Source organism: Malus domestica, chromosome 14 (genome assembly GCF_042453785.1).
Source record: "Malus domestica chromosome 14, GDT2T_hap1".
Classification (NCBI taxonomy): Eukaryota; Viridiplantae; Streptophyta; class Magnoliopsida; order Rosales; family Rosaceae; genus Malus; species Malus domestica.
The window spans coordinates 22,165,401-22,179,429 of record NC_091674.1 but is presented as its reverse complement, the minus strand read 5'-3'; the positions used below and the strand labels follow the sequence as shown (position 1 = coordinate 22,179,429).

Genomic DNA, 14,029 nt, shown 5'->3' with positions numbered 1-14,029 from the left:
CAAACCTATAGGGTTATTATGTAATTTACCCAGAATAATAGGTTGGAAAATTATCTATATACTAAAACTCGGTTTTGTTGGCACTGTTTTTAACTGTTCATGAACAGTGAAATGGCGGTAATGCCCTTCGCTGCTGCTGATTCTCAACGTCAATTTTCTGTATTGCACAGTGAAATGACAATTTTACCCGTGTTGTGCGCGTGTTGAATATCGCGTAATGGGAAGGAGGATGCAAAAGCCGAAGCAGCTCTCTCTCTCTCTCTCTCTTTCTTTCTCGAAGGTTCCTCTCTTCTTCTTCCTCTGATCTGAAACCAATCACAGTCAGATTCTCTCTTCCAATACCCACATCAAATTTGGTAGGGTTTCCACGACCTCTTTAAAACCTTTTGTTTTACCAGGCAAGTCATTATTGTTTAATTTTCCCGATAATTTTATGCTAATTTGGCCTGTTTCCCGTCCTGATTCTCTCAGTCTTTGCTCCATCTTCTCGAGCTCTCTCTCGCAGGATCGGAGCTGTTGGGATTTTGAAAAAATTGGGAGTAATTTTTCTTTTGGGTTTCATCTCTCTGGTATTTAAACTGAAGCCAAAACCCCAAAAGATTTGAACTTTCAGGTAAATTAATTTACCTTTTTCTGATTTATTTTTCCTTTTTGGGGAAGTTGTTGTTAAAATTTGTAAAACTCTTTTACAGATGGATTTCGTTGCTTTAACCCATTATTTTTGTGTTTCTGGATGTTGGTTTTTCTGTTGTTTTAAGGTTTTTTTTGTTTTCCTCTGCTGAATTTAGAGTTGGCTAAATTTTGTTGATTTCTTTTTATCTCTGTAGGAAATTTTAGCGTTATGGTCGTATCAACCTTGAGACTGTGCGTGGCATCTGTGTGCCCATCAAAGGGTTTATAAACAACCAAAGGATTATTGAAAACGAGCTTCCGTCTGAGGTAGTGGTGGATATTTCCCAATATTACTTTTCTTTGCTGATTTGGGTTGATATTATCAATGTCATTTGCCTTTAAATGTTTTGACTATGAATTTAGTTTTGAATTTTGTGTTTGCCTGGATATGTTCGAAAATATATGCATTTGAGAAAGACAAACGGACAGCAAGGCTCTGAATTAACCAAGATACATACATCTAATACATGCAATAGATATATAAAAATGGTACCACACACACATATGTATATCAAGAAGAGTGTGTCTATATATATTTGTAAGAAATGTGAAATTATACATAGGTAAGTTAATTATTAAGAAAATTAAGGAAGAATAGTTTTACCAGAAGCAGAGGTTGTGTTTGGGGTAGTCATGGTCTTTGATAGCCATGGAAACCTCCTGATCGTTCCATTGTATTTTCCTGCCTGAGAAGACACGAGCAATTTGGTTGATTGCATAGGATTTGTGCATATTAAAACTGCACATGTATAATCTCTTTTTATATTACCTTCAACTAATGAAAAATGATGGTTATCTTCGTTAATTCGAGGAGATAGCAACTGTTTGTCGTTGATTGAAGATGACAATGGTTTCTCCTCAACTAATGGCTGTCTTTTGTCTTTTTTTTTGTACTTTTATGTTTGTATTTTTTGTTAACAAATTTATATTACCTTCAACTAATGTAAAATGGTACTTATTTTTGTTAATTCAAGAAGGTCCCTTTCCGCTTTTCATTCCTCATGCACTGAGAAGGCTGTAAATTGATTGAGGTTAATGTAATTCATTGGATAACATTGTTTAAAGTTAAATTAAACTTTGTGTGTTTTAGTAAGTTTCTATCATTTGAACCAAGTGAAAAAAGAATTTAAATTGAAATAGGCAGAGAGAGAAAAATTGGAACTAAAAGCTGTGATATTTATAAATGTGAACATTAAAACTGATCATGGTGCAAAAAAAAAGAGGGTGTTGGTCTTTCTCAGTAATAGAGCTTTGTAAATATATATATTTCACATTGAAAATGTATGGATTACTTCATGTTCGTTCTCTCTCTAATTGATTATAGTAGGCACAATTGAAATAATCTATGCAGTTGTCAATGATATTTTCTTTTTACTAACATGTGTTTTCTTTTTAATAGTATACGAACATAAAAAGCTTTCCAAACTTTCAAAGAAAGCAGCAAGATCTTGAAAAAAATTGCAAGAGACAAACTGTGCGGAGTTTGAGAATCACCGTGAGCACAGTCATTCAGCTGCTTGGGCTCCTTTCCTCCTCCAACAAAATATCTAGGTATTTTTCCACATTTTACCCTTCTCAGATTCATTCTTTCAGACTCTTTTATTTTCGAGCTTTGAATTTTATGTGAGGTTGAGAATTGGGAATAATTTTGTAGTGTTATAAATTATCGTTAATTACTTGGGGTTTAGGGGAAGGCAGAATGAAAAAACTCAGAGAAATGGAAGAAGAAGGGTAGTTGAGAGAAGGCAGAGAAAATGGCTGGGTCTTTTACTTGGGGCTTTGTTTGGGGTCTACATTTTAAACAAAAAAAATCAATTTGGCGAGTATTGCTCCCTGCTTCCGTGCTTTCTTATTTTTTGATTTTATATAGCTTAAAATTTTTATTTGACAATTGTCGTTCTTTTAATTATGATTGGCTATGTGACGGTTACTGTGGTGGTATAATGAAATTTAATTGTGCTATCAATTTTAATACTAAATCCATTTAATTTCTTTGGTTATAAAGTTTATAGTCTGGAATTTAATAGTTTTTTATTTTGTTTTAGTGTCACTTTTTTTCTTACTGTGAAATGTTGGTTGCTGTTTTTAAATTATTGTACTTTTTTGGTCCTTTTTTTTCTAGGCTGACTAATGCATGTGTCCAAAATTAAGGTTTTATGGTTATTATGCTTTTCAAATTTATCATTGGTGTAAAATTTTTAAGCTTTAAAATTATCTTTATCAGGCCTGATAAAATTTTGTGAACTTATGGTATGTAGTTTTTTTCTTTTTTCTTTTTACAGAACTTGAGGGAATTCTCTTTTATAACCTCTTGAAGTGTTGTTTTTGGCATTGAGGACATTCTGTGCTACAAGTAAGTAATTTAAACTTCTAATGTACTTTGATTCAAAGTTTCATTATATAGTTTTATATACTTTTTTCTCACCAAAGTCAACCATTGTATTGTGTTTATGTTTGTTTAAATCAAACTTTGGTTTTGAGGTTTTGTTTAGATTCCTATGTTGTTTTAGTTAGGGGTGGGCAAACGGGTAGAGGAACCGCGGGTCGGGGCGGGTAATGTAGGTTCGGGGCGGGTACGGGCCGGTTCCAAATATTGTAGAAAAAAAACGGGCCGGGCCGGGCCGGGGCGTTGTCAAATACGGGGCGGGGCGGGTCCTAATCCTTGGAAAAACAGGGCCCCGAACCGACCCGTTTATAATAATAATGAACGGTCCAGATTAAATGATACCCTATCATCTAATCTTAATCGTTAATTCCTACCCTAGTCGATGTCCCGTGTGTCTAGGTTTCCACTTCCAGATTCAGTCACTCACTCCAATCTCCATCGTCTTCTCGAACTCCATCTCTCTCCTCTCCTACCTGAGCACCGACGCCTGCTTGTGAACCTGCCAGGTAGCCGATCTGGATCACCAGAGCTTTGGCGAGGTTGAAGATGTTCTGCTGGACGGCTTCCGCTCAGGCCATGAGGCCGTGGACGAGTCAGACTCCATTTTCCTGCGAGTCGACAATGAGGGCTGGGCAGGTTGATGATGACTCGGCGGTGGCGGGGAGGGAGATTGGTTGTTGTGGTTGTGGAATAGAGGAGGCGGCGTGACGGTTGAAGAGGAGTTCGAACTTCGGAGGGAGAAGACCCGGATGAGGATTTGAAACGCTTTGGCTCCCACGACGAAGAATCGAGGCGGGTTTGGGTGAACACGGCGTTTCCGGGGATAGATTTGAAGTCGTTGTAGCTGGAAGAAGAGTGTAGAGGGCGAAAAGGTTGGTAGTGATGACAGAGAAGACCCAGAAAGTATGGTGTTTAATCAAAGCTTCTGCTTCTGCTTTTCCATTGTTTTCCTCTTCCGTTTTCTGGGTCTTCCTGCTTCTTCTTCTTCGCCAACTTTCATTTCAGGTACTGCCAAATTTAACATCTAAAATTCTATATATGTATTTATATGTTGTATATTGCTGGGTTTTTATTCAATTAAGTTTAGATTCAGCAAAGCTCTGAACTTTATGATTTCTGTATGTGTGGCTGCAGATGGTGGTAAAGTGACCCGTGGACTTTATGATTTCTGTATGATTTCTGTTTTTAAAATGAATTCTGTATGATTTCTGTATGATTCATTTCTAAATGATTTATGTATGATTTCTGTATGATTCATTTCTAAATGATTTATGTATGATTCATTTATGTTGCTTTTGGATTCCTACAGGGGTAGTTTTGGATTGATCAGAAAGAACTCAGTATCTCTTTTTCGTTGTTCGGAGAATATTGAGCGGCTTATTAATGGTATCTAAGGTATTGTTGCTTTAGCTGAACCTTTCCATTTTTTTGTTTTAGGACCAATTATTTCTTATTTTTAATGCTTGTCCCTTTTATTTTGGAATTCTCACATTCATATTTGATAGGTACTTCTGATGATCTCATCCATCTTGTTACCATGGAGGCGGGTTTAATTCTTCAATTAGAGGTGCTCGTTAAAATGCTTAGATGTGTTGTTAATGTCAGCCAACAATTGGGAAAAACAGCTTCTGCTATATTTTATGAATCATTAGTTAGTGCACCACTCGTTATCTCAGCTGAGGAAATTACTCATCGCCTTTTGAAGAATTTAGAATCTGGATATGGTTCAACGGTAGCAATGCTTCATGTATCAGAGCATGGACCTGATGTTGCTTTGGAGAGAAACCTGGCTGATAAAAAAAAATTGAGGAAATTTTATATTGGCATGCTGTTATCTCTTCATGCCTTGCACATGAATCGTACTGTTATTTCTTTCTAATGCAGTGTCACTGTGATTGTGCAGTTGCAAATTGCAATCTGTGCAGTTTTCAAACTGTGCAGTGCAGTTAAAAAAAAAAAAAAGAGGGTACCCGTGGACCCGGCCCGAACCGGCCCGTTTTAACTGGGCCGGGTAATGTCCGGTTCCTATACAAGAAAATCCAATCCCCGCCCCGTCCCGGCCCGTTTCGGGTAATGTCAGATTCCTACAAACTTAGGTTCGGCCCGGCTCGGCCCGGCCCGTGCCCAGCCCTAGTTTTAGTATATGTGTTATATCTTTATTAATTTTTTCTTTTGTTCGAATTGTGCTTTGCAGCAGTTTGTTTTTGAATTGGCTGTAAAAATTTGTTTGCATCATGTCTAAAAGATCTTTAAATATTGGAATAAACGATAGTCTACAACAAAAAGAAAACATTGGCAATAATGGATATAATCCTTTCCTTGAGCATAACCAGCAACCAAAAAAATTGTGTAGAACCACTTATATGCAAAATTCTGAAAACACATCTTTTTGTGAAACTGATGCGTTGGTTTGTCAATATTCACGAGGTGAATATCAGTGTAGTACAAGCAGATCTCTTGCTGATGATTTTGTTGTTGAGCATTTTGATAATGAATTATATACAACCACTTATATGCAAAATTCTGAAAACACCTCTCTTTTTCAAACTGATGCGTTAGTTTGTCAATATTCACGGGGTGAATATCAATGCAGTACAAGCAGATCTTTTGCTGATGATTCTGTTGTTGAACATTCTGATAATGATAACATATTGGATATGACTACGCTTGAAAAAAACTTTGACAGTTGTGACACAAAGGGAAAAAAAATTCTTAGTCTCCAACGATGTTGGAAGTGTAGTTGAAAAAAGTTTGTGATCGTAATCACAATCTTATGAGTAAAGGGCAAGCCTTTTTTCAAAACAACAGAAGGGGTATGTTCCTAATTTCTTATAATAATTTTTTAAATTTCTTTTTACTTTTAGTGTTTAGTTAATGGCGTATAACGCTAACGTCCTATTATTTTCGGGTTTGGACATATTTTTTTGTAGGTGTTGTCAGGGATTATATAGATCTGGGTGATAAGAGTTATAAGTGTGTGTATTGCGGTGCTTATTTTTGGTTAAATGAGTCTCTAAAAAAAGCTCAAAAAAAAATGAACCCATTTTTACTCTTTGTTGTCAACAAGGAAAAATTAAGATTCCAACTCCAAATCCAACACCACCCTATTTAGATTCCTTGCTTGATCCAAATGGAGGACAAAAATGTTTATCATTTCGAGAAAATATTAGAGCTTACAATTCTATGTTTTCATTTACTTCAATGGGAGCCAAAGTTGATCACTCAATTAATAATGGAACAAGCTCTTACATTTTCAAAATTAGTGGTCAAGTTTGTCATTTGATGGGATCTCTTTTACCTCCTGATAATCAGTCTTCAAAATTTGCTCAATTATATGTTTATGATACATATAATGAAGTACAAAATCGTCTTAGAGCTTTTGACAATGATGGAACAAATGAAAGACTTGATTCAAAAATTGTAGAAGGTTTAATTAAAATGTTTGATTCATGCAATGACTTGGTTAAACTTTTTCGAACAGTAAGAGATAAATTTGAAGCTAATCGTGTTACAAAATTGAATTCAAAATTTATGGCTCTTCAGCACCCTATTCTTTTTCCATATGGTGAAGATAGTTACAGGCCGGATTTAAAATGGAATGAAAATTATAACGGTCCAAAAACAAAAAGACAAAGAATACCTATGAGAACTTATATAGCTTATCAGATTCAAGAAAGAGATGCATACTTAACTACATTGTTGAAAGAAGGTAGACTTTTTCAACAATATTTAGTAGATTCTTATGCAACACTTGAAGAAGATAAGTTGGATTACATAAGGCAAAATCAAAAAAATTTAAGAAGTGAGGTTTACAAAGGAATTTATGATGCTGTGTCAAGAGGTGACAACGATGCAAACAGTTTGGGACAAAAAATTGTTTTACCAGCATCATACACAGGAAGTCCTAGATATATGATTAATAATTATCAAGATGTTATGGCTATTTGTAGAGAATATGAACATCCTGATTTGTTTATAACATTTACCTGTAATGTGAAATGACCAGAAATTATAAGAGAATTTGAAAAAAAAAGCCAGGCTACAAACCTGAGGACAGACCTGATATAATTTCTAGAATATTTAAAATAAAACTTGATGATATGTTTGATTTCATCAAATCTGGAGAGCCTTTTGGTCAAGTTGAAGCAACTGAGTTCTAAAAACTTATTACTTTGCTTATCTCGATTTGTTTTTTTTTTTCTCTTCAAGAAGCTAACTTTTTGTTTTTGGGGTTTTGTTTGTCTCAATTGATTTTTCAAACAGATGTTTGTACAATTGAATTTCAAAAAAGAGGTTTGCCTCATTCTCATATGTTAATATGGTTGAAATCAAATTTCAAATGCTATGTGCCATCAGATATAGATTCAATTATTTGTGCAGAATTGCCAGACAAATTTGTTAACCCTCGACTTTATGAGATTGTTAATCAATTTATGATTCATGGTCCATGTGGGCATGTATATAAAAATTATCCTTGCATGCGGGAAAATAAGTGCTCCAAAAACTTTCCTAAGCCTTATAAAAATGAAACAATTTTTGAACAAAATGGTTTTCCAATTTATAGGCGTCGGGATGATGATACAAAGTTTGTTATAAAAAATGGAATAAAAATTGATAACAGTTTTGTTGTTCCTTATAATCCTGAACTACTTTTGAGATATAATGCTTATATAAATGTTGAATCCTGTTGTCAATCCATGCTTATAAAATATTTATTCAAATATGTAAACAAAGGTTCAGATAGAGCACGATTGGCTCTCCAACATGATCCGAATGATGAAATATTAACATATCTAAACTGTAGATACATATTGTCTTACGAAGCTGTTTGGAGATTGTTTCAATATTCTATACACCATAGGGAACCTTCTATAGAGCGATTACCAGTGCATTTACCATTAGAACAAAACATTATTTTCAGTGGTGATCAATCACTCCATTCAATTATCAAACAAAACGCTTCTAACCATACAATGTTAACAAGTTGGTTTGAAACTAACAAAATATATAGTGAAGTGCGGTCACTCACTTATGCAGAATTCCCTTCAAAATTCTTATATGACACACGGAAAAAAAATGTGGAAACCTAGAAAACAAAAAGGTTCAATAGGTAGAATAGCATATGTGCATCCTACATTTGGTGAATTGTATTATTTACGAATGCTTTTGAACTTGAAAAAAGGTACATTAAACTTTAATGATCTCAAAACTGTTAATGGTATTGTACATCCTTCATATCATGATGCATGTCAATCATTGGGATTGTTAGGAGATGATAAAGAATGGATTGAGGCTTTATCAAGTGCTGTAAATGTAGCGTTATCTCCTCAGTTGAGACAATTATTTGTTACAATCATTTTATATTGTGATGTGGTAGATCCTCAAACTCTTTTTGATACTCATTGGCAAAACATGTATGATGACATTTTGTACAGCTTGCAAAAAACTTTTGCAATTCCTGATATGATCATACCACAAGATGAATTAAAAAATTCTGTATTGTTTGAATTGGAATTGCTTTTTAACAATGCATTGAGTTCTTTAGCTAAGTATCATTTACCAATGCCTGATGCAAGAAAAATGTTAAAAATTAAAAATAAGCTTCTAAGAGAAGAATTAAACTATGATTCTTAAGAGTTGTCAAAAAAACACGCAAATTTAAAATTACAACTTAATCAAGGTCAAAAACTTATATATGATTGTGTTATAGATGCTATGGAAAGAAAAAAAATGTGGTTTGTTTTTTGTTTATGGTCATGGAGGCACTAGAAAAACTTTCTTATGGGATGTTATCATAAGTAAGCTTAGATCTGAGAAAAAAATTGTTTTAGCTGTGGCATCATTAGGGATAGCCTCATTGTTATTACCAGCTGGTAGAACAGCACATTCCAGATTTAAAATTCCCTTGGTTATTACTGATTCTTCAATTTGTGCAATAAAAAAGCAAACTCATCTTGCCACATTAATTGAAAAAACAGATTTGATTATATGGGATGAAGCACCAATGAATCACAAACATTTTTTTGAAGCATTAGATAAATCACTTTATGACATTATGTCCCATTTAAATTATTCACAAGGTAATATTTTATTTGGTGGTAAACCTCTTTTCTTAGGTGGTGATTTTTGACAAATATTACTTGTTATACTTGGAGGAAGCAAAGAGGACATAATAAATGCTTCTTTAAATAGTTCTTATTTGTGGTCACATTTTAAAATATTTTATTTAAAAGAAAACATGAGATTATCAAAAAATGGGTTAAGCATTGATGAAAAGAGAAGAATCAATGATTTTGCAAATTGGATTTTACAAATAGGTGATGGAAAAATTGGTGAAAATAATTCAAATGATAAAGATACATGTCTAATTGAAATACCTAAAGATTTAATAGTTAATTCTTCTGACAACCCAATTTTATCAATTTTTCTTGCAACTTAACCCAATTTTGAACATTCTTATCAAGATTTTGCTTACTTGAGAGAACGTGTTATTATAACACCTCAAAACACAACTGTTACAGATATAAACAATTATATAACTGATCTGTTACCTAAAGAAGAAAACGTGTTTCTAAGCTATGATTCTTTGTGTTCTTCAAATGGAAATAATGAAAATTTAGAAACATTATATCCTGTTGAATTTTTTAATAAACTTGATTTCAATGGTTTACCTACACGTAAGCTAATTTTGAAAATAGGAATGCCAATTATGTTGTTACGAAATTTAAATCAGTCTTAGGGTTTGTGCAATGGAACAAGATTAGTGGTTACGCAATTATTCAACCAAATTATTGAAGCTAAAATACTTGCTGGAAACAATATTGGTCACAAAGTATTCATTCTGAGAATCACTCTGACAGCAACAGAAAATAAGTGGCCTTTCATTTTTAAAAGACGTCAATTTCCGGTTAGACCATGTTATACAATGACTATCAACAAAAGTCAAGGCCAATCTTTGAAACAAGTTGGTTTATATCTTCCTGAACCTGTTTTCATCCATGGTCAATTATATGTAGCATTATCCAGAGTTACATAAAAAAAAGGTCTGAAAATTTTGATTCCAGATGGAGACAATAATGTAAACAATTATACTGCAAACAGTGTTTCAAGATGTTTTGCAAAATTTATAAGCAGACTGTTTATTTTACTAACCAATATCTAAACGTTTACATTTTTTATTCAATGTCATTAAAATAGCTGTATAATAACGTTGGTACCAACGTGAGGATTCAAAGGAAGAAAAGCGTTTGTGAGACAGGGATCAAAAAGCATGGAAGGCTCGAGAACACCAACGTGTCGACTTCGCTTGGAATTTGGTTGTGACCGATTTAATCTGGCGTTTCCAGGTGAGTTCTGCATGTTTATTACTTTATATTGTTTTTGGTTGGATCGTTGTTGAACATGTCTGATGCATTTTGTTTTCCAGATTCAGCAAATAGCCCCTTTCAGATTTTTGGATTTTTTATTCTGATTCTTGGAACTCTCTGTACTAAAGGTATATAAATGTATTATTTGTTTTTTTTCCTTTGTTTTCTTTGCAGTTGAATTTTTTATTTTTATTTTTGGCTTTGTTTTGGTGATTTGGGACCTTTTTTGTGTGTTTGGGTTGTTAATTAGTAATGCATATTTTCTTGGTGATTTTTGTGTTGGCAGTTTTATTTAAATCCATAGCTTCTTCTTTTTATTTGACTTGCTGTGATGGTTATGCTTTGAATTTTTTATTTTTTATTTATTTTTGTTTTGTTGATTTGTTAAGCATATGGATCCGTTCTTTGTGTTTGATTTGATAAGCTTTTCGAGTCTTAGATGTGTGTTTAATTTGTTAAGCCTATGGATCCGTTCTGTCTTATTCATACGGATTAAAGCAAAAACAACAGTATTATCCTGAGTTATTGTTGTTGACTTGCAGCTTTCAAAACTAATACTACAAATTCTGCTTCCACATCAACTTATCCACAATTTGCAAATACCAGGATCGTTATTTATATGTGAGTACATGACATTTATAAATTAACACTATTACTAACTTTGCTTTGTTGATTAAATATCTGTGACCACTTTGGTGTATTCACTTTCTTTGCTTATTTGATTTGGCGTTGCACCTCATGGATTAAATTGGAGAGAGGGATAATAAATGTTGTTTGGTATTTTTTTTCATTGTGATTCATTTAGATTTAATTTAAAAGAAACCGATAAAAAAATGGTGCACGGTGATATAGAATGCTTAAATTATGATTTCACTTTTAAAACTTTTGTTGCTTCAATTGATAAATGGGTATATAAAGGTAGCTGATTTAAACTTCTACGATTAATTCAGCTTCCTTTATACATCGTTGTAAATTTTGACTGATGGAGTGATTTATATGTTTACAGTCATTTCTTTGGGTTTTTTCATTGTATTGCTTGGGTCACAATTTGGAGAAAAATGATGAGAGAAAAAGTTATGATTCATTTAATTTCAGCAAAACATTTGTATTTGAGCTTGCTTAGATGTTAAGGATTAAACCAAATGAGGTGTCATCTATCTTTGTCTAAAATGTGAGTTCATTGGTCATGAATGAGCCTGTGGTGTCAAAGTAATTGAGAAACTAAAGAGATGGTGTGAAAATTATTAAGCTTGGTTAGTGAGGTATACTGTTTTGTTGAGATTCACTAATTTGATCATTTGATGTTAATTTCATGGTTTGTGATGGTTGACTGATCAAGATAACTGAGTATTTACTAAATGTTTTTAAATCAATTATGCATCTGTTGCATTTAAAGTGTTTATGTCAGTTTAGTGTCTACTTGAATCGAATTATGTTTGATCATGGTTAATGTTCTTTTTTCTTTTAATACAGGATTTCAAAAATCTTGGTTATTCTGCATTTTGCCCTGTTTGTTCTTCGCTTTCAAGGTGCTTTGTCCTCAAGGTAACTAATTAAAACAAAAAAGAAAAAAATAGCTTAACAAATGATTTGCCATCTATCTAATACTTCATAAAAACATATGCACGAAAACATCGTCTATACTAAAAAAACATATTAATATAAATCTCATTATTACTGAAAATTAGGTTTTGACAGCCAATCATCTGCTCTGTTTCTCCTGTGGACACATCTGTATAACTACTTACGGTATCTCAAAATACTCAAAAATTTCTACTTTTTTTCATTAATGTTTTATGTTTAAGTTCTACCTTCACTAATGTTTCTCTTCAGGGAAATTGCCTATTACCAATGTATGCACGCACTATCTTCATTTCATCTGCTTTGAACGCATGTCCACTTACCTTTTCCCCCACTAATGAGTTAACCTGGACATCCAAAGCATTGGTGAACATCCTGTGGAGACAATATATGGTTACTTAAAATATCTACATTTATACTTTTGAATGTCCATCTTAAACCCTTTTGTGATTAACCAAGTAATTTGACATGCATTCATAGCACAACGAATGACGAAAGTCTTTGTGTATAAATTTGTAACAGTCAATTCCTCTGAAGAGGAAAGATGGAAATGATGATTGTTTATCTACACCAATTAAGTTCTATCTGATCCATCTTTCAACATTCTTTATCCCCATTATTACAACAAAAATCACCATAGTACTACATTGCATATCTTCTTCCACTTTACTCCCATTTTTTTTTATCCATTTTGAATACAACTTTTCAATCTTTTTCACCTTCTATTCTACTCATTTAATAATGATTTGCTTGAAATTGACGATCATTTTACCCACTTATACATGATTCTCCACCACAAGTTTACATCGATATCATAACACTTTTAACACGATTTTATCATTAGTATGTCATATTTTGTTTACCAATGTTCATAACTAGAATTGACCACACAGACCTAGCTGCAGGTATGTCACAAATCACATCGCTTTCCATAAAGGTTCTGCTTCTTTTTCTTTTTATACTCTTCTATCTGTTTAAAAATCATCATCGTACTAAAAATATATGGTCAATTATAATATTTGTACGCACACAATATTTGCTCCTATCAACTTCTTCAACTTATTGACCTGAAATTTTGCATTGTATTCAGTGCTATCACACTACCAATTGTATTAGAGCAGCTCCAGCGGGAGCATTTGCTGGGGGGACAGTGAATTGAACAGTGGGTTGTTGCCCGGTGGACATGCTCCAGCGTTTGGGAGCCCGAGGGACAGGCCAAGCTCGAGCGACAGGCCCGGCAGCGATTGCCAGCCCAAGAGCCCGAAGGCTATGTGACGCAAGGCTGACATTTGGGCGACGTCAGCCATCATCTCCTCTGCAACGATTGAGATCCCCTTCTAAATTACCCGGATCCAGGAACGATATGCTCATCAGGAAACCCGGTCCGGTGAACAGCCACAGCTTCTTCCACGAAAAAGGTGGGACAGCCGTGGACTCGTCGTCGACGGCATCGTCGAAGATCAGGATCTTCTCCCGCGCCTCGAACGCGACCTCCTCCTCGTCGTCCCATGTCGACGACGACAGGGAATGCGGCTGCAGTAGGCGGTTGGCTTCGTCATCGTCCGCGTCGTCTTGCAGCTTCGACGACTCGTCGTCGTGTTCGCGCAATTGGGCACTCATGGTTTCTGTCTCGCAGCTTCCGTGTGTTTTTTTTAGTTGTGGTGAACTGTTGGAGATAGTGTTGGATTCCCTTATAATATTAATATAATTAATAATGTTATAAAAATGTAAAAGTTATAGAGAGATAACCTTTATTCGGGACAGGAACGAAGCAGTTGCAGAGTATTATACCAACACAAGCTGTTGCAGAGGAAGTAATGTATATTATTACTATTAGATATTTTTCTCTTTCTTTTCTCTGCTTAGTTGAACATTCGTAAAGCTCTATTTATAGAGCATCACCATGGAAACAAACAAAAACACTATTAAGCATATGATATGTCTACTGTATGCATGTGGGCATACATTATTATACTATTTACAACACTCCCCCTTGGATGCCCACATATCAACATCAGTTGCC

The 14,029-nt window shown here is 34.2% G+C and overlaps 1 protein-coding gene across 30 annotated transcripts; it reads left to right on the top strand.

The window, feature by feature from the left end:
• The first annotated feature begins 220 nt into the window (after positions 1 to 220).
• Positions 221 to 13,844, top strand: LOC103440660 (uncharacterized). Of its 30 annotated transcripts, none has more exons than XR_011575355.1 (11): positions 223 to 356; positions 472 to 613; positions 828 to 939; positions 2,072 to 2,223; positions 2,955 to 3,025; positions 10,256 to 10,404; positions 10,485 to 10,553; positions 10,968 to 11,046; positions 11,899 to 11,970; positions 12,114 to 12,174; positions 12,259 to 12,580. XR_011575355.1 is itself a non-coding variant. In XM_070812031.1 (11 exons), exons 6-11 carry the CDS (start codon positions 10,329 to 10,331, stop codon positions 13,158 to 13,160), a joined length of 411 nt encoding a protein of 136 aa, XP_070668132.1. In that variant the 5' UTR covers positions 233 to 356; positions 472 to 613; positions 828 to 939; positions 2,072 to 2,223; positions 2,955 to 3,025; positions 10,256 to 10,328; the 3' UTR covers positions 13,161 to 13,844. The 30 variants fall into 30 exon arrangements, 20 of the variants coding, with proteins under 20 accessions (XP_070668150.1, XP_070668145.1, XP_070668147.1 ...); XR_011575354.1 differs by lacking the exon at positions 12,259 to 12,580 and adding an exon at positions 13,097 to 13,844 and having other exon boundaries at positions 232 to 356; XR_011575356.1 differs by lacking the exon at positions 12,259 to 12,580 and adding an exon at positions 13,097 to 13,844 and having other exon boundaries at positions 233 to 356; positions 828 to 942.
• The last annotated feature ends 185 nt before the right edge of the window (positions 13,845 to 14,029 follow it).

What these genes read in the sequence shown, in the direction of transcription:
- LOC103440660 (XM_070812032.1), top strand. Translation starts at nt 10,329, where the DNA reads ATGGAAGGCTCGAGAACACCAACGTGTCGACTTCGCTTGGAATTTGGT. An exon ending in TGGAACTCTCTGTACTAAAG is followed by an intron (nt 10,554 to 10,967) that starts GTATATAAATGT and finishes GTTGACTTGCAG; the next exon opens with CTTTCAAAACTAATACTACA. An exon ending in CATCTGTATAACTACTTACG is followed by an intron (nt 12,175 to 13,096) that starts GTATCTCAAAAT and finishes CATTGTATTCAG; the next exon opens with TGCTATCACACTACCAATTG.